Raw genomic sequence first — 22,031 nt, 5'->3', positions numbered from 1 at the left:
CCATTGGACATGGGTTTCTTAGTCATGATTTGACACCTGAGCACCTCAGGTGTTAACTTGGAATCAGATGACTAATTGCTTTCTTCCGCATTCGACAAACATCAGTTTACAGGAGTCCTATCATATTGTTAAGCTATGTTTAGGCCAAAATAATTCAAAGGTGATCAAGAATGCATGTCCAGGTTAACCTTCCTCGGCAGGGCTGCTATACGGGCAGTAGACCATGTTCTCACCACCACCCTTTCCTCAAACCTGGTCATAATCTCTGAACTCCCCTTGACGGTTTATTTCATGAAGATGCCACATGGTCAAACTTACTCGTAGGTCGCACATCCCCTGATTATGTCATCTTCAACAAGCAGATGTTCTCGTAGCTAGCTTCTATAGATTGGGACAAGAAGCTTTAATTAATGGATGGGAAGGTTATAAGTGAATGGGTGCTTCTGAAAATTGTTGTAGCGGTGTTTTGATTTGGTCTCTCCTTGAAAAATGGACAGGCTCGTGGAAAGATGGAGGGAGAGATAGGGGATGTGGCTTGTAGTGGTGCCAACCAGGTGGTGGGGATTGATGGCCCAAAAAGGCAGAAAAAGAGTGGTGTCGAATAAGGCGACGACCGCTGAATTTCCCCCTCAAAGCATAGGACGTCAATAACATCCTCCTCGTCCGCCAGGCATATAGGTCAGCCTTGACTTCTCTGCTCTTATCTACAGTATTGGCCATGGTCTTGTGTTCTGTGCCGATCGTCCAACTCAATCTTTAAGCATAATGGATTCCCCTTTGACCCAGCAAAGTAGACCGGAAACCTTCAAACCGAAGATCGTGCAACTATACGAGAATCTATTCCAGGTATGTACATCAACCTATGTTTCTACATCACATAAATCTGACCCATCTGCTAGACCACGGATTTTGCAGAACCCTCGGAGGGTTTCTGGAGAGAATTCTTTTTGCTGCCACCGGATAGGAGCCAGCTCAATGCACTACTAAATCAGCTCGGTCCTGATGAAACCCTGAATCTGCAGGTCAATGACCCACGTGATTATAGTTCGAATGACCATCGCTCACTCTTCAGCAGGCTCAAACCCAGCAGCTCTTCACTCGTGCCATAAGTGAAGCTGCGTCGGGGTCCAGTCCCGTTGATTCGTATGCTCTTGAGGTGGGTCAATATTCCTCGAAGCTGAACTCCCAACTCTAAGCAGACAATAGACCTTGACGGTCTTTCTAGCCTGTGTCTTGAAGAAGAAATACACCAATCCCAGCTCAGATGTGATCACCGTTCTCGCTGGTCTCGACAATGTTGACCATGCAATTTTCAACTTCGTCGCTGTCTTGGATGGGATCATTCGCAATGGAAAACCCTGTGAGCTCCTAGCGCAATGGAAGAGTTATGGTCAAGCGCTGACTGGTCATTTAGATGCGCTACGACTTCAGGCCATCAAGACTGCTATTGCAATGACTGCTGGCGCATACAAGACCAGCCTCGTCTCATATCTCACGCATCGTGACCTATTCCCTTCAATCATGAAGGTTCGTTCGATGACCTCTTCCGTCCGTCGGAATACTCGAATTGACATGCATCGCAGTTCGTACAAGAGTCGGAGACGCCCGTGCAAGTATTCGAGCCGTTTCTTCTTCTCGGACTTTTAGCAAATTACAACAAGTTCGAGATGCAGAATCCGTACCAGCTGCGGCTTGACGACTTTGTGAATGAAGCGAGCATCCAGAAGATCGCCAGGGGAGTTGGTAGTTCCTGTGGAGCCCTCAGAAACGGATATGTTGCCGTGCAGGACGACTCTCCCGAGGGTTGGACTTTGATCAGCACGCTGATGTACTTTGGCTTGGGCGCTCTTGCTTCCAGTAAGAAGGATCGGCCAAATCCACCAACTGCCGAGGAAGCGAAGGAGTTATTTACATCACTGTACGAGCTTCAACAAGCGTCATTCTTGTCCTAAGGACCAGCTAACGAAAGCAGGCCCGCGCAACAAGCGGCCATTCTCCTAGCTACCTACGACTTCATCAATGCCAACAAACTGTTCGGGCTTCATCTCATCAACTTGGCCTCCGAAAAGGAGAACGAGGAGTCGCCATTCGCATCATTCCTCTCATTGACATCCTATCTTCTACAGCATGCCTACCGATCACCGCGGACCGCTCACTACGCAGAGCTCAACCTCTTGATCCTCCGCATAATATCCGAAGACAACGCCCTCTGCAAACAACTTTGCAGCGACGAAAGCAAGCGCAAAGTCCGACTCTGTCGCCAAAAGCAACCATATCTGCCTCTCATCACCAGCGAGCGAGTTCCCACCACAGCCATCTTCGACATCCTCATTGATACCCTGACTCATAACCTTCGACGTCGCCTCGATGTCAATCTCTACAGGTACGCCCATTTACCCTCCTTCCCGCCATCTCCCCAATCTAACGCACACTCCCTCCTTCTCAAAAATGTCTCACACCCAAATCCAGCCACTGCATCGCCATCTTCCTCCGCCTCCTCACCTACCTCTCCAAGAACAAGATCCGCCTCACCTACCACTGGTCCGAACTCTGGCGCACCTTACTCTCCCTGATGCGCTTCCTGACCACCTACGTCGCCGACCTCATCACCAGCACCCCGCACATCCACACCCTCACCACCACCCTGATCAACCTGATCGCCTTCTGCGTCTCCGCGGGGGACACCTTCCTTCCGGACCCGTCCAGCTACGACGACCTCTTCTACAAGCTCGTCGAGACCGGCCCCATCATTGCCCGATTCCGCGATGTGTATGCCTTCAAGACCAGCAGCAGCAGCAATATCAGCGGTCCTCACTCGGCGGTGGCGGTAGGCCACATTCCCAAGACGGACCCGACCACCTCATCCAGTAGCACAGAGGTCCACGTCACCGCGACCGATACCTTGATCTCCGTCTCCACGCACTTCCACACCCTCCTGTTTGTCCCAGATAAGGGCGGCGAGGCTGGTGCGGTGGCGGATGGCGAGAGCCCGGCGCCCGTGTCTCCAAACCTGAAGAAGAATCTCAGTCCGCGGGAGGTGCATCGCATCATCAAGCAAGGGTATGAGACGCTGAGTATCCCGCCGCTGGAGGGTCTCAGTGCGTGGCAGAAGTTCCGGGAGGCGGACTGGAAGGTGGAATTGAAGCGGGCGGCGCGGTGCGCCGTGGATGATGCTAGGCAATTAGTCGCGTAGGACAATTCGTGAGTCGGTGTGTGTGTGTGTGTGTGTGTGTGTGTGTGTGTATCTTGAAGATATACTCGTGCATTTGGTAGTGAGTAGAGAGGGTAGAAGAGGAGAGCTTTGTTACACGTAGCATTTGGGGGGGGATGAAGTCTACATCAGAAAGTCCCTTCCGACCTGCGGAAGAAGCTGTGTATGCATGGTGCGCGAGTTTGGTTAAATGGTTGATGCGTTTTTTCTGCAGTGTCAAATTTCAATACCATGTCCGTTGACCAGCCTATCCCGTAAGGAAACAAATTATTATTCAATTCGGACGCCAGAAACTTCCGCCGGGTTTTTTATCCTATTAATGTTACAGTGATAGCATTATCGTAGCATGCATCCGAGCGCCACAAGACTAGTGCTCGACCATAGTCCACAACACAAAAAATTGGCCCCCAAAAGAATTCGAAAAGATCAATAACGCACCACGAGATCGACTGCCGCAGATCGCTAGAACTTCCATATTAAGTTCATCAGACAAGACGCGAGGTAGCGGTGGCTGGAGCTGGATTTGGAGCCCCGCGCGACTTTTCGATATACTCGTTGCTGGCATTCGTGTACCTAGTTGCAAAGTACTTGGCCGAATTGCGGCTCAACCAGAGTGTGAACTTAGAGAGCTCTTCCCGAAGCCTGGTCGTGGATTGAGCGTCCATGTTCGTCTGGGCGATGAGCTCAGGCATGGTCGCTATGAGAACAATAGGTTAGTATTTGCAGCAAGTTGTGAGGAAGTGAACCCTACCAAAAAGCCGTGTCAGATGCTCGGCGCCATAGGTCTCAAGGGGGCCTTTATCGGCCCAATCCCCATTGCCATCCTCCCACCTCTTGCGGATCACTCGATACTGTTCCCTTTCAAAGCGATAGAGGAGGATCTTGTCCAGTGCTTTGTAGAAGTATTCGCGAATTCCCATGACGATCTCATCAAGAACATCTAGATCGGCCGTGCTCGTCCTCTTGGGCTTCTCCTCCTTGACGTAATCATCCAAAATCTGGCTAACTGAACATTTGGCTGGCAGTGCCACCACTTGCTGGTTCTTGGTGATATTCTCCCAATCATCGACCAGAAGAGATTTCAAATTATCGGGCATGGCAATCCGCACTGATGGCCGGACATAGAAGCTCTCCTCCTGTATTGGGACTGTTAGTAAACCAACCATTGATCTGCTTATCCTTTGGGCACATTGTCACTAGACACTGCAATAGTGTACGAGACGGGCGATGCCTATCTTTGAACACAAAGATAGAAGCAAACATACCTTTTCAATATCATTTTCTCGTGCTCTCTTCGTCCCGCGGCCCGGAACTGAAGTTTGCCTCTCCTCGCTGTCCCGGGCGGAACTGCGATCGGAGCCTCCCCGTTTCTTCACAGTGGGTTTCACGTTCTTTTGGCGGAAAGCAGCCTCGGCCTCACGACGGAGAGTCGTGGCCAACTCTCGATTCTCATCTGTAAATTTACGAAGTCGATCTTGCGGGACCCAATCGTCCCATCTAATTGCAGTAAACCAGCATATCAGTCAGCCAGGCTCTGATGATCCCGCCCCACCGGCCCAGGGTAACAGCAGCCACATCGACAATCATAGGTGGAAATAAACCCCTTCTCCTGCAGAGAATGGGGTAACAAAATATTGAGCGACACGAAAACATGGGAAATAGCATTTTTCGAGGCCAAGAGGGTAAGCTTTTGAAAAGATTTCCAATAAGGAGAAGTGATTACGAGTGATAAGGCGAGGATAAGACGTACGTGTTCTTCCACCCCTTGTAGTGGACAAGGTACTCGTACGGACTCTTGCGGTCATCAGGATCAATGTGCCTCAGGTCAAGAATTTTTGCTTCATAGAGAATCTCATGGTGGAAACAAAGGACTCTCTCGTCCTTCTGATAGTTCATATGGCTTGCAGGTGCCATGATGAAATAGATGAGTGATGTTTGAAGATGAGGGGTATTCTTTGGTCACAAGAATGATGCTGCCGACAACGACACAGAACACTGATACCTGGGTTGTATCAAGCTGTGAGAGAATCCAGGAAAGGCAAATCTTTCATGTATCAGGGCTACTGCTTGCTTTAGCCCCGATCAGTGCTCTTGCTCCTGAACAGCACGTGCAACAAGTTGACTGAATTCCTTGAGCGGACAAAGCCCCTTGGCAAGAAGAGTTAAATCAGTGTCAGAGTTGCAAGTCTCCAAGCTGAAAGTGATTCAGCCGCTGGGGAGTTGTCTTGATCTACTCAGAAAGAGAGATGTTTGTTTGGTTGGCTAGGGTCAAGGTCAATGTCATGAATTTTGATGGAGGCTGGTCAGATGTCTCACGTGCGATAGTTGAAGCCACAAGTCAATATACTACGGGCATGAATGAAGTATCTCGAGATTTTGGGGGAAAGACAAGATGCAGGGACTGAGTTGGTGAGCGTTACTTATCGCATGTCGCGGTTGGGGCAAGAAAGAGGAAGCCCGCGGGTTCACCGTCTGGGAGAAACGCGTCCGAGAGGGCAAGTCACGGCCTGATGGCCTAAATTGGAACATTCGCCCTTCCTCTTCTTCTCTCTCCACCACTCCTTCGCTTACTCTTTGATATAACGAATGACCCTACGTGCAACCTTACAAACCTTCCCAAAGCCACAGCATACAATAAAGTAACATCTACTCTTTTATATGTTTTTCTTGAGTTGCTTCTCTCCCCCTTCATCGCCCAGCTATATCGCCGTCTCCAATTTCTGATTGGCTTGGAACGCGATTTGTCCCGATTAAGCATAACACCACAGCCACTGTGGGCACCAAATATCGTCCTTCACTAAGAGAAAGAAACTGCCATTTTTGCCGGCAAGCAAGAGCTGAGTACCTCTAGCTCGTTTTATGTGATATAGCCGCGCTATTTAAGGCAATACGATCCATCATGGCACCTTCAGAGACAGCCATTCTGAGCAATTTCCTCTTGACCCCAGCTCCCTTGCCAACGATCATCTCGTTGCAGCAATTCACCGAGCTCTTTCCAAAGAGACTACGCTCTCACCCCCACATCAGGGTTCTCTATCGTGAACTACAAGAGATTCGCGAGCAGGACATGGACCTAGTCAATGAGAACATTGACAAGGAAGCAGTTCAGGGCGAACGCCAGAAGGCAGAGCTCCGTAAATCCTTGATGAAGACAGGCATTGATGGCATTAGCTCCGCTGAGCAGCGCGAGATGGACATGGATTTCGAGCTGTTTGGGCAGACGACTTCTACGTCTAATTACCACTCGGTATCGAGTCTCCTCGCGGCTATGCAGACGGCATGCTCCAACGTGGAACACGAGGTGACCGAAGTCGACAAGGAAGCAAGCTCACTCCTGTCCGATCTCCATGGCCTGGTCGGTGACTTGAGTGATCTGCGGTATGGCAAGATGCAAGGCCCTGTGGGCATGACAGGCGAGGAGGTCGTCAACGAGGCCATAAGGGGTCTCCAAAACCTTGAAAATGCTTGCTACCGCAACAGCTGAATGATTTCGATGGCAATAATCTCCGTCTTTGGTGTATCTGTCAATTTTCATTCTTACTTCTGATCAATACATTGTTGGTCGACTCAAGGATCCGCCAACATAACCGCGCGCCGTCTATGATCGGCCGCAGCACTGGTCATCCTCTGAATCAGGATCTGCTCGCGCAGATTGCGTTATTCTGCAGGAACGCTGTGTCTCGAAGACACGGTACTGTCAAAACTGCGCGAAGGGAGAGACTACTCGAATCGCACTCTTTCTGCATAGCCATCCAGCAACGCCTCGCTATTTTCGGCCCACAAACCCGACCAGGTGGGCCTGATCGATCCATCATGGACAGCACCAGCCATGCCACTTCAGCTCGCTTTGTACCAAGAGCACTCAACCTAAATTGGGGCACGACTGGACAGTTTATGGATTTCTGGCATAGCGTGGGCACATTTTCGCCAGCAGTCACAAATGAAATGGGAATTTTAACTCTCTGTCTTATGATTGCACCTGTCTCGACGAGCCCATTCTGATTTTCACACATATCTTCTTTCGTAGGATTGATATTCAATGATTCATAAATCGCCGCTGTCGACGTTGCGGCGTCATCATGATTAACATCAATTCATGTGATGAATGACTGTAATCGAAAGGGGCCACCGATAAGGTACCGCGCGCGACCAATGCATGCGCGACGCGCTAATTTCCCACCTCGGCTTCGGAGACTCTACACTGATCTTTCAACCCACCAGAACCAGCAGACATACTGCTCATTGCCGTGCAGAAACCTAACCAATCGCCCTATCAGAGCATATCCTCGCTCCCAAGTTCGTCTCTGACTATCGCACTATCTCACAATGCCATCCATCACCATCCACCCGCGCGCGTCGCGATCTCCCTCACGCGTTCCCAACCCTCTCCCCCAGCTCCTCCAAACTCCCTCCGGCCTAGCGCTACTGGAACTCCAAGGCACAATCAATATCCCTGCTTCCCAAGATGAACGCTCTCACTCCGCCGAAACTCCTGACGGGGCTTCCGTGTTCGAGACTCCGATCGGCAAGCTCATGTTCCCCGACTACTCGCCGCAGAATCCCGCGGACGACGCGGCCTGGATGAAGCGGGTTTACCTTTACGTCGGACGTTACCAACGCATAACAGGCGAGGTGAAGAAGCTGCCGAAGCCGCTGGCTCTCGTGCAGCGGAGGCCGACTCCGGCGCCGGCGTGTTCCGCGGGGGGCCACGAGAGTGACGAATTGGAGGTGGTCGAGGTGGTGCGATACAAGATTTACTTCAAGAATCGACCGGAGCCGGTCAATGACCTTTAGGGGGGAAATAACGAGGATACAAACGAGTGCAGTGATCTGGTGACATGCACATGCTTGCTCCAGGCTAAGGTAACTGCTGGATAGCACTCTGGGGACCTGGTTCAGATGAAACCTGCCTTGGCGGGAGCATGTCATGGAGATGTCAGAGGCTGAACCTTGTTGCTGTCGCCGTCCAAACTCGAGGGGAGAAGGGGAAAACCTTGCAGTGGGGTATCAAACAAGGACGGCAATACAGTCTCCTATCATGGCGAAATCGGAGCCAATCTGGGTTTCACGACATAACTCAAACACGCGGCCAGAGATATAAGACAGGGTTGGAGGAGGTGAGAAGAGAAGGTCTGGACTATGAGGCGTGCTGTCCACTGGCGCACGGGCAAAGTCAATCCCCACTTTAAGCGCTCTCTACGAGTTGTATCCTTGCCATGGCTATTTTGTCCCAGGCCGAGGAGATCTCTCCTTCAAACCTAGGTCCAGAGTACGTGGGCTTCGACCATATCACATGGTATGTTGGCAACGCGAAGCAGGCTGCAAGCTACTACGTCACGCGCTTGGGCTTCGAGCATGTTGCATACCGGGGCCCCGAGACGGGGTCTCGGAATATCGCGTCCTATGTGGTTTCTAATCACGGCGCTACCTTTGTCCTTACCTCGCCCGTTCGTACTCCGTTGGAGACAGAGGGCGCTGTGTCTGAGTGCGATGAGAACCCTCTCTAGCTGAGATCCACGCTCATTTGACCAAACACGGAGACGGAGTCAAAGATGTCGCGTTCAGGATTGATGGTGATGTCGAGAGTGTCTGGAAGAGAGCGATCGGCAACGGTGCAACTTCCATTACGCCGCCCCAGATTTTAGCAGACGGAGACAGTGGCAGCATCAGCGTGGCTACTGTAGGGGCGTATGGAGACACGACGCATACGCTGATCAGCCGGCAACACTACTCAGGGCCTTTCCTCCCCGGCTACAAGGTGGTGGTTGAGGAGGATCCCATCAATCGTTTCCTTCCACAGATCGACTTTATCGAAATCGACCATTGCGTCGGCAATCAGCCTTCGAACGGTGTCGACTCCATCGTGAAGTAGTAAGTCTACCCAGTGCATGCTGGTGAGAGAATGCATGCTAAGCGCCACCACTGCAGCTACGAAGACTGTTTCGACTTCCACCGGTACTGGACCGTGGACGACTCGAGCATGTGTGGAGAATACTCGGCCATGCGCTCCATCGTCGTCGCATCACCCAATGAAGTGATCAAGATGCCCATGAACGAGCCAGCACCGGGGAAGAAGAAGTCTCAGATTGAGGAGTGCGTACCTGCCTGGCCCATCAACTGCTGACGCAACCAAAAGCTGATTATAATCCATTCAACAGATTTGTCGACTTCTACAACGATGCAGGAGTCCAACATATCGCCTTCCGAACGCACGATATCGTCACGGCCGTCAGCCGACTCCAGCAGCGCGGCATGTCCTTCCTGCGCGTCCCGGAGGAGTATTATATCGACCTGCGGCGGCGGCTTTCCGATGGTGGTCCGCGGATCGCAGAGGATATTGAGCGATTGCGAGAACTGCACATCCTGGTGGATTTCGACGAGAAGGGCTACCTGCTCCAGATCTTCACCAAGCACGTGCTAGACCGACCGACGGTTTTTTTGGAGGTGATCCAGCGCAACAATTTCGATGGGTTCGGCGCCGGGAACTTCCAGAGTCTGTTCGAAGCCTTCGAACGAGAGCAGGCTTTACGGAGGAATTTGTGATTGGCATCAGATATATTGCATTGCAGTCTGAACAAGAAATCTCAATAGATCATCATCGAGAAAGATCGACAAGGAGGCAGGACAGGTATTATTCCGCAGCGTCGGCAAGGAAAATAGCCGGTGGGCGCGGCGGAAAGGGAGCGCGAGGAAAGAATTCCGCGGTCGAGGCGTCGTCATCGATTGCCCCTAGTACAGTAGCCACTAGGTATACACAAACAAGCAAGCAAGAATAGATGCACCCCCTGCATACCAAATCATACAACAACCTCTTCACAGACATTCGCAAGTATCTCGCAAAGCAAAGTAAATCACCATCTCACATCAGCCCCAATGCCTGCAAAACCCCCCAAGAATCAACAATCCATCTCATCTCCTAACTGCATCCGACCTTACCCGACGCCAGCCGACATCCGTCGGAAAACCCCCTCAAGATACTGAAGTACATACAATAATCAGCGCAATGGCTCAACAATTACAGACGTATTTTTCTCACAAAGAAGTATCCCAAGGACCCCATCGATCTTACCCAGGCTAACCAGCAATAACTGTAATCCCCACCAGAATACCGCCTATACGGTAGAACCACTATCTCCCATTTCCCTGGACTACCCCGCAACCGCGTATACTCTGCCCCGACGGGATATTATCCGGATATATAAAGCCCTCCCTCCCTCCTCCCCACCCGCCCACCTTTCACCATATACATACATACATACATACAGATACCTCACTTCTGATCCTCAACTTGCCCCTCACACGCGAAGACCCAAAAGCAATACCCCATCCAGCCCAGCCAAGACCTGTTGTCTACCGAACTGAATGCTCCGCACCCTCCCCAAAATGGCCCCAGCCGTCGAACGCATCACCCTCTTCAAGATCCCCGACGAGGCGGCCCGGGACCGCGTGCTGGAGCAGTACAAGGTCCTTGCTAAGACGGCCGTCAAGGTAAACACTTAGCCCAAGCACCAAGCATCAGACCCCGAGTCACTGACTCCACTCCACTTACCCTGGGTTGAAGAAAACCGGAATGAGCATACTGACACACTGGACATGATTTAGGACGGAAAGCCATATATCGTCAGCGCGGCCGCGGGGCCTTCGTTCCCCGATCCTCGCAACAAGGGGTACAATCTCAGCGTCAAGACGACGTTTGCCTCACTGGAGGATATGAAGTACTACGATACCGAGTGTGAGGCGCACAAGGCGCTGAAGGCGGTGGTGGGACCTGTGCGGGAGGATGTGTTGACGACGTACTTTGAGAGTGTTCTGTGAAGACTTGAAAAGGATCCAAAGGGGAAGAGGGATAAAGTGGTCAATGGGTATAGACTTTATGATCGACATGATTTGCGGGGGTTTTCCTCTCAATAAAGAGGGGATGTTTATCTGAATCTGAATATACTCTACTCAGCCACTCGTGTCTTGGGGTGTGATATCCAAATTCATGAATCAGTTCCATGCATGCATGCTGGAGCATAGCCGAATGCCAGCCCTGGTTTCGCTGCCGAATCGAGCAGAAGTGAAGATAAAAACATAAACATGAGACAATTAACATGATCCTCGCCCATCATGGCCTGGGATTAAAAGTACAAGGTACCCAAGAGGTTTCCACTCCTTGTCAGCCGTGTTAAAATGTACAATATGGTTCAGAAACCGCCAAGGAGACCTAACGAGGAGAGCGAGGAGAGAAAAGCAGCGGAGCCAGCAACCACTCCTCTATCACTCAATGCTAGCCCAGAATATACAACCCGCGACTTAGTCGAGAGCCTTGCGGAGGTCACTCCATTTCTGTTTGAGATTTTCATGGTTTTCATGAATCTTTCAATTCACTAAGTCAGCGTTGCACTGTGGGAACCTAATATTCAAAGGCAGACTCACCTCGGCCCATTTCATCTTGGCCTCTACCAGCTCCTTCTCCATCTCTGCCATCTGCTCGACCATCGACCGGTTTTCATTTTGAACCTCAAGGTTGCGTTGCATGATGCGGTCCATCTCTGTGCGCAGCTTCTCCTCCACCTCTGCTGGCTGCTTGTCCACTACAATCTTGAGCTCTTTGACTTGCATTTTCAATGCATCATTGATGTCTGTCAGCTCTTCGTTTTCGACCTTGATGTGAACCAGTTCTGACGCGAGCTGGACATGCTCTTTGTCAGAAGCCTCGTTCTGCTCCTCCAACTGGCGTATTCGGGCACTTTGCACGGCCACAGTGTGCTTCAGGTTCTCGAGCTCGGCCTCGCGCTCCTTTTCCGTCCGTACCTTGTCCTCCCACTCAGCTGTGTACGCACTGACCGTCTCTGGTTCTAGGGGTATAGCGCAAGCGTCCTGCACCATTATATCCGCGCGATAGACTTCCTTGTCGGCAGCGCCCGAGCTGCCAAAGAAGCCGGACTCCAGGATCGAGGAGGGAGTCGGTTGCCTGTCGATGTAAACGTCGAACAAACGCTCTTTCAAGAACGTGGTCAAAGGTGCCATGTCCTTCATCTCCAAAAGCGCGTCTGCATTTCGGCGCATGATGGCGAGAGCAAACTTGAGAATAGCATTCTCAAGGCCTTCATCGAATATGAGATCGTAAACACGAAGGACTAGTTGTAGAGGGAACCTATAAGCAAACAGTGTGAGAAACCACTGTGTTGCGTACAGCTGGGGAGGTACACCGCGTCGCCGGAGGTGACAGTAGAGGGCCGGCTCAAAGTCCTCCAGCAGACGCTCGAAGAGATACAAGCAGCGGTGAAGACCAGGCATCTCCTGAATAAACATCTCCCGCAGACCATACTGATTCATGAGCTTGACCAGAAGTGTGAATGCCTCCGCCTCGTCCATCTGCAAGATTGTCAGTGTCACTCATTGGTCTTTTAGAAATTCGGTGACCTACATTGAAAAGCAAGGGCATGACAATGAAGTTCATTCCCTGGGCATATCCCACGCCCTCATCGTAGAGGGCATACGCCTTACACAGCCCAAACAATGCCTCTTGATTCCCTTGCGAAACAAAATAGCGCGAATAACTCGTGCGAGCGCCTAGATCGCGTCGGATTGTCTTTTCCAATTTTTGCAGCGCCAATGCATCCTCCTTCGCTTTCTTTGCTTGTTCCTTGGCCAGCCGTTCGGAATCGAGTTCATGCGAAGGGCTCGAGGAGCCATTGACCGAGTGTGCCAGAGAAGCAGATCGCTCTGAGCGAACCGAAGAACGAGATGACGACCTTGCAGAGTCTTTTTCACCTAGTCCACTGACTGAGCCATTGCCGGATCGCTGCTTCTCCTTGTCTGTACCACGAGCAACGAGTTCTCGGTACACCTCTTCCAGCTCGGGGTTACGGCTGTCAGCCAGGACTTGCCAAATCACCCCTCGAATAGTTTGCGGGATTCCTCGTTTGATGGCGGCATTGAGCTCCTCCGAATTCGCCCCTTTCAGCGCTTGTGGACCACGATTGACTAATTGCTGCCAGAGCTCCCAGTCTACCGGTGCAGACGCATCTGTCGCTGAGGCGGAGAAGCCTGCAACTGTACCCGGAGGCAGATTTGGATTCACAGTCGACGTGCCATTGGAGGGAGAAGCTGCGGATGGAGTGATGCTCGTGTAGCTGTCGCCTTCTTCCGGGATGCTCGGAGGGCTTCCTGCAGAGTGACTAATACTGGCCCGTCCTGACGTGACACTCGCTTCGTCGTTCTCCGATACAAGACCTTCGTCACGCAATCTGAGCTGTTTGAATTGATCCTTCAGGCTACTTCGTCGAGGCCGCCTTGAGCCTGTGCCGTCCACATCTTCTCCATCGTGGTGTCGACCCTCAGGATTGCTGGAGAGTGTGGAAATCGATGCAGCCGTGTTGCGGCGGGGTTGTGGTGGAGGCGATTTGGCCTCCTTGTTGGACGACGAGCTTCGAGAAAGCCATGCAAAGGGGCTGGTGAACGAACGGGTTGGTGGTGGGGGTGGTGCAGGAGCGGCCGCTTTGTTCGTGGAAGCACCATTGGGCAAACCATTGGTCGATCCTTGAAGGCGCGAGCTCTGCGACGAAATCGAGTCTCTAGATACAAGTGGTGGAGGTGTGCCAGATTTGAGTTCCTGGCTCAAGCGTTGGTTCTCGAGCGACTCTTCTTCCTCCTTATTGCTGGTAAGGTTCACCTCGTCGAGGGAAGTAGTCGACAAACGATGCGCGGTCAGCAATGGCGACTTCTTGGTCTTGCGGGGGGTATCCTCTGCTTCGGATTTTCTGTCTATACTGGCAGCATCGCTCTCTTCAACGTGTTCCGGGTCCTCTTGGGAGCTTATAGGTAGCGGGGGTGCTTCCGTCAATTGAGGTGTTACATTCGATCCACTCGGAGGGCTGTCTGTCAGCGATCGGGAGGAGGAACTCTTTGGAATCGAGACGCTAAGATCAGCGCGTGAAGTCGGAGATTCAGGTGCATCATCGAAAGATTCCTGGTACAAATAAGTTGTCATTATGGGGCCTTCTAAGGATATCGAATATAATCGGATCGAGAGGTCAGAGGCTCACTCCTTCGTAGGTTTCGCTATTGCGTCTGGAAGACGACATATTTTAGACCCGACCACCTGGGGGGGCCGAAACTATGTAAGACCAGTTGGTTTCCAGATTTGAAATTCCGATTGATACAACGAGGCTGAATACACGCGCGATACGTGGGGAGGGGGGAGAGCGATTGAGGAGGTCAGGATTGTGAAATTTCCATGATAGGGAGGTGGAGGCAGGCGGATATGGGGCTGTAGCCACCGACCGTTGTCAGAGGTAAGAAATTAATTGTGGTGGTGGAGAGAGGTGAGGAGTTGAGACTTGAGACTTGAGGAAAGGAGGAAGAAGGGGGGGGGGAGGGAAAGTGCACAGCGAGAGGTTGGATAGACGAACGGGAGATGGGGATGAATGGAATGAATGGACCCAGAAGCCAGCGGGTGGAATTCCAGGACCGTGCCACGGAACTAGGAAGATCGGTTCCCAGTAAGTAAATCCAGGAGGTTGACTCCCTTTTTTTCTAGGTGCAGTTGGAGACAGGTTAACAGGTTGCAAGAATACACAATAGAAGAGTGGAATGGAAGGAAGAAAGTGAGAGTGAGAGAGAGAGAAGAGCAGCAAACTAGGAGAGGAGGCGGGCAGTTCCCGACTGGGCAGTCTCGACTCTGTGCAATTGGTACGGAGTAGTCTCTCTATTATTTGTGTACGAAGTATTGTGATTGTGGTATGAATGGCTGACTGGCTGACTGACTCTTCCATGTAGAGTTCCCCCCCTTAAACTACCTGTTGTCTAGGTCTAGGACTGTACCATTGGTGGTGGTACTCCGCACTAATCATTACTAGTCAGGAGGGAAGAAGACTTTTGACAAAGCCAACCAACTGATTGCCAGACTCAAAATAATACTCCGGAGTAGACAGGGGAAGTTCTAATCAACAAAGACAAGGTGAACGCCGTATTATTCAATGTCCAAGTCTGCAGGCAGCATGTTTCATATTTTTATCTTTCTCTCTTTTGTTCTTCCCATGGGGACTGACTCGTGGGTTGATTCTTTTGGTATTGATCGATATCGAAGGGCAACATTTCTTCCTAGAGCCACACACCTCTTATTCTGAAACTCACCAACATTCATAATTATTCACACCCACCCCCTCGACAGCTGCCGTCTCCACCAACTAAGTGGTACGTATCTATCTGTATCCCGCTATCTTTAGTTCGTTACTTAAGTTAGTGTCTATGACGATATGTGGGACACAGAAGCATGATAGCTAAGCAAGGATTGATTGAGAAAGGGACCGGGGAACAGAAAAACGACATAGAGATCCAAATCTCATTAAGAATATCCCGAAGATGGCGTTCTATCTATCAGATTCTTATGCGGACTTATGCGGAGTTTCCAGATCGGTCGGCAAGGAATGATCATGATCGGCTCAGCAGGCAAGTGACTGTTCAAAATCCAGCCACCGTTGCTGTCGCAGCGGGTCCAGCTTCTTCAACTCCGCAAGCCACTTTAGCACCGCTCGTTTCTGCGTCTCAGCGGGAGTTATCCCCTCCACCTTCCAAGCCAACAGCGTACAGTCGATCAAGGCTTGGTAGAGATATTTACAGTCTTCCGCCCCATCCAGCATGTCTTCGATTTCTTCGATCTCTTGTCGGAGATATTCCAAGCGTTCCGAGTCACTGAGATTCGGTGCCATTGTCTGCGCCGCTACCGTCGGATCAAAGACGCACATTAAATTTTGGTGGTAGAACCACAATGACTGGTCATATGGGTCGCACAAGGCACGATGGACCAATTCCAACTCTTCCGAAATGACATGTTAGCATGCCCACGCAGTAAGACGCTTGTGTCTGCGCCACACGGCGGAAAACGTAACCTACCGTCATCGAGCATCTTTCTCCGCTCCTCATCGCTGGCTGATCGCTCGTTTAGCAGTCGCTGGATCAATTTGGTACGATAATGCCAAGCAGAGAAATTCGACAGGTTGGCGCCGATCATCTTCTTTGCGTAGTCAAATTCAGCCTGGGTCATGTCTTCGCTGGGTTGCTCTGCGGACTTGAGCTCCCGAAGAGTCTCTATGACAAAACGTCTGTAACCCCAGCCGTGGAAGTTCCTACTGTCCAGGTTGAGCATCTTGCCTACCAAGCCCAACTCCTCTTGCCAGAATCGACGGGAGATCGAAGCAGGAAGAAGGCGCTTGGCTTCGTCCAAGAGCCAGACGCGGTAGTTCCAAATCCAGTAGCACTTGGGAAAACTCTTGAGCAAGGGAATAAGAAAAAGCAAGTCGCTCTTGATCAAGGAAGCAACCTGTTCTGCTGCCGTTTCGTTGGAGCCGCTAGATTCTGCGCGCGAAAATTCGCTTCGCAAGACTCGACGACGATAATTCCATATCGTGTAGTACTCTGGGTTGCTGCTTAGCAGTTCGGATATCTTCTGTAGAGTTTCTGGTGTGTACTGCTGTGCCGCAATCTGATCACCACCGTTAGGTCACGCTTGCCACGTAGAGATGTACGATTGCATAAATGCACCTTTTCTCGGACTGACTGTTCGAGTTCACGATACTTCTCGATCTTGCGAAGCTCTTGTTGGCGAGCTTCTTCAGTCCGCTCCCCTCTGCGGGCGTATCGAGGAATCCCATGCTGTAATTGCACACGAGGTCAGTTAATGTGCGCGAATGAGCCAGCAAGAATAGGTACGTCACTTCAGCCATTGTAGATTAAGAGAGACTTTTTTTGGGATGTTGCAACAGGGCTTCCTTGGGCGGATGGATTGCAAATAGGTTGACGGTCACTAAGGCTATCGATAAGAGAGTATGTGAAGCGGCGACTAACTCATTCCTAGTCCACTTACCGAGTCCCTGGTTGCCTTTCCAGGGCGAGCCGCAGCCACTTTCCTTATCTGGATGAGTCACGTGCCCTGCTCTATACAACCATTCTACTTTGCCAATCATTGGAGGTAACATTGCTAGTCTCTTCTTTCTGACTCTTGCCAGCTATCACTCCGCCATGCTGTTCTTTGGCAGCATGGCAGTATATCAATAAGAGCTCCGGCTCAATTCTTGGCTTCACGAACTCTACCAAAGACACAGTAACTAACAGCGTTCTTTATACTTCTGGGGGTTATTATCCGCGCACCCTCAACTGCCTGTTCAGTCTCAGACTGAGGCAGGGAGAGCAATGACTTTAAGCACACGCTCATCGCGAAGCTCAATGCTGACAACCTCTCATTCCCATTCGGATCCTTCTGCACCCAATCCATCAGCTAATGGAGGGGGGCGAGTACCATCATTTCACCTGTGTGCGAGTGCCCCATCACTCTTGGAGCCCGTCACTCATTCAAAACTCAATATACATACTCCTCGACCTGAGTCCAAGAAATTGCAAGATGCCAAGAGCTTCGAGTTTTCTTCCCTCAAACCGGGAAACAGGCGTTCATCCGCCCCTCAAGCAAATGCTCTGAGGGCTTCAGACCACGCATTGTCTACCTTAACAATAGGACCAACGAGGAAAACTCGATCGAAGATCAGACTCCCCGTGCACTACAAGTCATCTGACTGCAACATGAGATGTGAGCTGCCTGATCGATATATTCCTTTGCGGGAGTCCAATTGCGCGCCCCCAACGCCATTCCATGTAGTCAAGAAACCGCGAGAGCTATCGCCAGAGGAGAAGCTACTACGACGACGACCGCCTAGAGATGACCCTTTCATGCCGTCACACCTTCCAAAATACTTCAGCGGTTGCAAAATAGCGTCAAATCGCGTTTGCAGCCCTCACTATCGTCCTCATCTTGTCACCGAGCCTACCTATACTGGAAGTGATTCGCCATTCCGCGACATCAGAGACATTTCGAGACAAATAAGCTATGGAACTGTCTGGAATGTTGGAGGAAACTCTGCCGCCTTGGGTCGAGCATCTACAACAGTTGCTCGTGGCTCGGGCTCTCATTTCGCCAGTGGCACTACTGCTCCCATGTTTACTGCTAAATTCTTACCCCAGACTGCGGCGAACGAGGAACGCGAGAAACACAAATCCAGAGTGGCACTTGCTTTGGACTTTGATCCGGCAACGAGACTTATACAAAGCAGTAAGCCCTTGTCACTGCTCCGCGGGTTGCCGAATCCAGCTTCTTCGGACTACGAGAGATTCTCTCCCTTTGTGTGGAGGGATAATGCCTGGAAACGGAATGGGAGAGACCTGTGTAAGTCCCAGTTCTGCTCACAAGGTCAATCGAGTGCTTGTAGTGTTTCGTGTTGTTCTAGCAACGAGACCCCTGGTAGACTGTTGATTATCTTCTGGCGTCCTTTGCTCTACCTTGGGCCAATCGGGTTCCGAGACCCATGACTGACCGTTGAGCTCACTGTCAGGGATGCCTGTATCCAAGCCGAGTAAGCGAGTCGTCCCCAATCGACCGTTTCGCATTCTCGATGCGCCCCTCCTTCGCGATGACTTTTATTGCTCAACATTGGCGTATTCACCCACATCCGGTATTCTTGCTGTTGGTTTGGGTCATCGTGTGTATCTGTGGTCCGAAGATCTTGGGGTACAGCATCCTCCCCTTAGCGATCAGCATCCCTCCAACTACGTGACATCTTTAGCATTCTCCTCTGACAATGGCGGCAAAAGTATACTGGCTGTTGCAAGACAGTCGGGGATGTTATGTTTGTGGAGTGTCTTCGACGCTGAGGTCCGATTTGAGATTAGCCATCCTGAGAGCATCACATGTGTGGCATTCAAGCAAACCAAGTCCCGCAGAACATCAGAACGCTTCCGCAACATGGAAGTTGATGTCGAGGATCTGGCCGTGGGAGATGACCTGGGGAACATATGGTATTACTCAGTGGAGTGGCCTGATGATGAGATATGGGATCGATATGACTGGAACGGAGCCATGACCTTGCTCGCCAAAATCGCTGCTCACACACAGCAAATTTGTGGAATCAGTTGGTCACCAGATGGCTCTTTCCTTGCAACGGGGGGTAATGACAACTTCTGTCTGCTATTTGAGCTCCAGGCTATTCTTCCTCCGCGTAAACTCAATCTTTCAGTTCAAACTAATTCGTCATATCGTTCCTCACACCAATCCATGCGCCAGTCAGGCCAGTCAGGCCAGTCAGGAGGCACAGAAGGCACAGGTTCGGCCTCTTATCTTACAACAGAGGCTGGCAGGCTCCATCACCGAAGACGCAGTCTCATCGGCAACCTGCTTCCGCCCTGGGCCTTATCATATGTTAGGCCTTTTACCACCTCGCTGCTGAACCATACGGGGTCATTGATCTCCGGTGGTGAAAAGACAATCATGGTTCCAGCCAACCGTCAAAAACATCGACTAATCCATGGGGCGGCGGTGAAAGCGATTGCATTTGCTCCTTGGCAACCATCCCTCCTGGCCACCGGTGGAGGATCCAACGACCGAACTATCCACTTCTACCACGCGCCAACAGGTGCATGTCTGGCCACTATTCATGTATATGCACAAGTGACGGGCTTGCTTTGGAGCAAAACCAGGCGGGAGATTGTGGCTACGTTCGGGTTCGCCCAGCCAGAGCACCCCTACCGAATTGCGGTGTTTGCTTGGCCGACTTGTGAGCAGATTGCTGCGATTCCTTGGGGGCCGCACGGTAGTAGCTGGGAAAGCGCAGATAATGACCTCGTGGTCGATTGCGGGCGGGCACTCTGCGCTGTCAGTTATCCTGGGAGACCCCATATTTTCGAGCCCGAAGCTTCGCATGAGGTCGAAGACGAGTGCGTGTCGAGCGCAGCAAATCAAGACCGATTAGCCGGGCACAGCCGATACCAGCCGAGTCGACGCCGTATGAGTCGCGCCTTTGTACGGCCACGCGCTAAGGAGGGAGGCCTGTGGTGTTCGCGCACGATGCACGAAGGCTGCATCATCGTAGCTTCAAGCGATCAAAGCGTCAAGTTTCATGAGGTGTGGAGCGGATCTAAGCGAAGCACAGCTGCAGTGGCGGGCTCTTTTGGGGGCAGCGGCATTCTCGAGGGCTTGGAAGGTCTCGAGAAAGAGGGGGATGAAATCATTCGTTGATATCAGCGATCCTAACACCAGTGCGACGAGGATCGTAAAGCTTGCCGTAGGCGTGTATCATTATTACAACCCGCTAACTACTAGATTGTAGTAACCTATTATTCTTTCAATGAGGTCTCCCTGTCATGTATACCTCACGGAGCCTTGTGTGCCGAACGAAGGGAATCCTCCTGTCCTTGGGATCGGACCGGGCCGACGATCCTTGCTGCATGAGTTCTGTTCATACATCAATAGCGCGTCTAAACTGACTCAAGCCTTTTTCATCGCAATCTTACATTCCGGAAACAGCTTATCATCAATAGACTTACTTGAAATAAAGAGCCCACTGTGCTGTAAATTCAATTACTCGGACATTCTCAGCCCTCAGGTGGCACATAATCCGAAGCCATATTTCTATTATATATGTAGCTCATCGCCTACAGCAACCTGCCTCTTGTGCATTACAGTTCTCAGAACTACCGCATCAACCACTCTATTTCCCTCCAAACCCATAAATATCAATCCTTGCTTCCGACCTGCCACCATCCACAATGGGTGCATCCACCATCCTCATCTCGACCATCCTAGCCCTGGGCACCACTGCCCTAGCATCAGCAGTAGCAACAGCCACCACCACAAACACCACGGCGACAACCGGTCTATTCCCCAGCACCCTCAACATCACTACCCTGACAGCCCACAACAACCACTCCGTGCTCGAATGCTGGGCCCTCCAACCGGGCTACTCCCTCACCTCCGAGGCCGGGGTCTCCGGCAACGCCGTCCTCAACCTGGGCCCCATCACCGGCAACGCAACCAACATCCTCATCCCCGCCAACTATGACGGCGGCCAACATAATGCTCCCGCGCTGCAGTATGTTGTCCCCCTTTCCTTGCCCCCATCCCTTTCACCCGCAATCTCCCAGTCCCAGCCCCGGAGCCCCAATAGACCTTAAAACATGACCATAAAATCCAATCTCCTTCTCCCTCACTACTTCGTATCCCCGAACCCCCTCGTCCTATGGTTCAGCTCGGGTCATGAGTCGCGTGTACAGTACCTAAAGTAACATCACTAAAAAAAAAAAACAGATGGGTGATTTTCCTCTCCGGAGTGGCGCATATCACGCTTCCGACCTCCGGGGATGAGGCGTGGGTAACCGGGGGCAAGAACGGGGCAATTCTGGCGCTGGATACCAGGGAGGTGAGCGCGGAGGGCCACGCGACGACGTATCCGTCCGGTCAGATGACGGTGGCGGTGGAGGTGCCCTTGTCGGAGGTGCCGGCGCATCGGGTGTTGCATTCGGGGGCTTGTGGGGAGGGGGAGGTGTTGGGGTGATTGAGTGTATTCGATGGGGATATAGTAGGTGCAGTACGTTACCTGCTGGCTTGGTGTGGTATGGTATGTCACGTGGCTAAGGAAAGATATATTTGTGTTTCAGCCGGGTGAAGAAAGATGATTGATATATTCACACTACTCATTCCCTCCCTCCCTTTTTTTGACTGCTCACGCCCTAATTCTAGCATGCGATAAGTGGCGGGTAAACCGAGGTGAAAACGACGAAGGAAAAAAAAAGAAATCCCAAGTGGAACCAATCAAAACATGATCCTTTACTCGTAACTCAACACATCCACTCCCTCTCTCTCTGTACTTTTTTTAGGTTGGAGGCAATAATAAAACATCCGGGGAGAATGACACCAACATTACTGTTGCCGCTGCTGCCGCTGCTGCTGCTGAAGAACGGGGGTATAAAATCTAATGGTAGGAGAGGGTGAGGTGGTAGAAGATGGGATGAC

The 22,031-nt window shown here is 51.4% G+C and overlaps 10 protein-coding genes across 10 annotated transcripts; 7 read left to right on the top strand and 3 right to left on the bottom strand.

Moving 5' to 3' along the window:
• Positions 1-765: 765 nt before the first annotated feature.
• On the top strand, positions 766-3,193 carry ASPACDRAFT_57465 (ARMH3 family protein; the record flags this gene model as incomplete). The annotated part of the gene is made up of 7 exons (XM_020203247.1): positions 766-846; positions 900-1,022; positions 1,076-1,156; positions 1,207-1,527; positions 1,584-1,918; positions 1,973-2,383; positions 2,470-3,193. The coding sequence occupies 7 exons, from the start codon at positions 766-768 to the stop codon at positions 3,191-3,193; spliced, it is 2,076 nt and encodes a 691-aa protein (XP_020060472.1).
• Positions 3,194-3,495: 302 nt separating this feature from the next.
• On the bottom strand, positions 3,496-5,599 carry ASPACDRAFT_75619 (MRG family protein). Its single transcript, XM_020204497.1, has 5 exons — positions 5,528-5,599; positions 4,962-5,473; positions 4,477-4,708; positions 3,963-4,347; positions 3,496-3,908 (listed from the first exon to the last, which is right to left on the bottom strand). The coding sequence occupies exons 2-5, from the start codon at positions 5,123-5,125 to the stop codon at positions 3,697-3,699; spliced, it is 993 nt and encodes a 330-aa protein (XP_020060471.1). The 5' UTR covers positions 5,126-5,473; positions 5,528-5,599; the 3' UTR covers positions 3,496-3,696.
• Positions 5,600-6,110: 511 nt separating this feature from the next.
• Positions 6,111-6,695, top strand: ASPACDRAFT_57463 (Cnl2/NKP2 family protein; the record flags this gene model as incomplete). The annotated part of the gene is made up of 1 exon (XM_020203246.1): positions 6,111-6,695. The coding sequence occupies one exon, from the start codon at positions 6,111-6,113 to the stop codon at positions 6,693-6,695; it is 585 nt and encodes a 194-aa protein (XP_020060470.1).
• Positions 6,696-7,537: 842 nt separating this feature from the next.
• On the top strand, positions 7,538-8,005 carry ASPACDRAFT_39746 (Ctf8 family protein; the record flags this gene model as incomplete). The annotated part of the gene is made up of 1 exon (XM_020200644.1): positions 7,538-8,005. One exon carries the CDS (start codon positions 7,538-7,540, stop codon positions 8,003-8,005), a length of 468 nt encoding a protein of 155 aa, XP_020060469.1.
• A 422-nt stretch (positions 8,006-8,427) lies between these two features.
• ASPACDRAFT_1878801 (4-hydroxyphenylpyruvate dioxygenase family protein) lies at positions 8,428-10,049 on the top strand (the record flags this gene model as incomplete). Its single annotated transcript, XM_020198144.1, has 4 exons — positions 8,428-8,662; positions 8,719-9,082; positions 9,140-9,304; positions 9,370-10,049. 4 exons carry the CDS (start codon positions 8,428-8,430, stop codon positions 9,752-9,754), a joined length of 1,149 nt encoding a protein of 382 aa, XP_020060468.1. The 3' UTR covers positions 9,755-10,049.
• Positions 10,050-10,594: 545 nt separating this feature from the next.
• Positions 10,595-11,026, top strand: ASPACDRAFT_1885566 (Dabb family protein; the record flags this gene model as incomplete). The annotated part of the gene is made up of 2 exons (XM_020198398.1): positions 10,595-10,699; positions 10,814-11,026. 2 exons carry the CDS (start codon positions 10,595-10,597, stop codon positions 11,024-11,026), a joined length of 318 nt encoding a protein of 105 aa, XP_020060467.1.
• A 480-nt stretch (positions 11,027-11,506) lies between these two features.
• On the bottom strand, positions 11,507-14,189 carry ASPACDRAFT_21536 (putative GTPase activating protein (Gyp5); the record flags this gene model as incomplete). Its single annotated transcript, XM_020199039.1, has 3 exons — positions 11,507-11,569; positions 11,630-12,571; positions 12,624-14,189. 3 exons carry the CDS (start codon positions 14,187-14,189, stop codon positions 11,507-11,509), a joined length of 2,571 nt encoding a protein of 856 aa, XP_020060466.1.
• Positions 14,190-15,489: 1,300 nt separating this feature from the next.
• ASPACDRAFT_1853037 (Rab geranylgeranyltransferase BET4) lies at positions 15,490-16,923 on the bottom strand (the record flags this gene model as incomplete). Its single annotated transcript, XM_020197289.1, has 4 exons — positions 15,490-16,016; positions 16,094-16,682; positions 16,742-16,852; positions 16,915-16,923. 4 exons carry the CDS (start codon positions 16,921-16,923, stop codon positions 15,643-15,645), a joined length of 1,083 nt encoding a protein of 360 aa, XP_020060465.1. The 3' UTR covers positions 15,490-15,642.
• Positions 16,924-18,402: 1,479 nt separating this feature from the next.
• On the top strand, positions 18,403-20,276 carry ASPACDRAFT_1885563 (WD40 repeat domain-containing protein). Its single transcript, XM_020198397.1, has 2 exons — positions 18,403-18,413; positions 18,580-20,276. Exon 2 carries the CDS (start codon positions 18,582-18,584, stop codon positions 20,256-20,258), a length of 1,677 nt encoding a protein of 558 aa, XP_020060464.1. The 5' UTR covers positions 18,403-18,413; positions 18,580-18,581; the 3' UTR covers positions 20,259-20,276.
• Positions 20,277-20,788: 512 nt separating this feature from the next.
• Positions 20,789-21,573, top strand: ASPACDRAFT_39740 (uncharacterized protein; the record flags this gene model as incomplete). The annotated part of the gene is made up of 2 exons (XM_020200643.1): positions 20,789-21,111; positions 21,327-21,573. 2 exons carry the CDS (start codon positions 20,789-20,791, stop codon positions 21,571-21,573), a joined length of 570 nt encoding a protein of 189 aa, XP_020060463.1.
• Between the last annotated feature and the right edge of the window lie 458 nt (positions 21,574-22,031).

This window comes from Aspergillus aculeatus (assembly GCF_001890905.1).
Source record: "Aspergillus aculeatus ATCC 16872 unplaced genomic scaffold ASPACscaffold_2, whole genome shotgun sequence".
In the NCBI taxonomy this organism is placed as follows: domain Eukaryota; kingdom Fungi; phylum Ascomycota; class Eurotiomycetes; order Eurotiales; family Aspergillaceae; genus Aspergillus; species Aspergillus aculeatus.
This window is presented reverse-complemented; position numbering and strand designations above follow the sequence as displayed.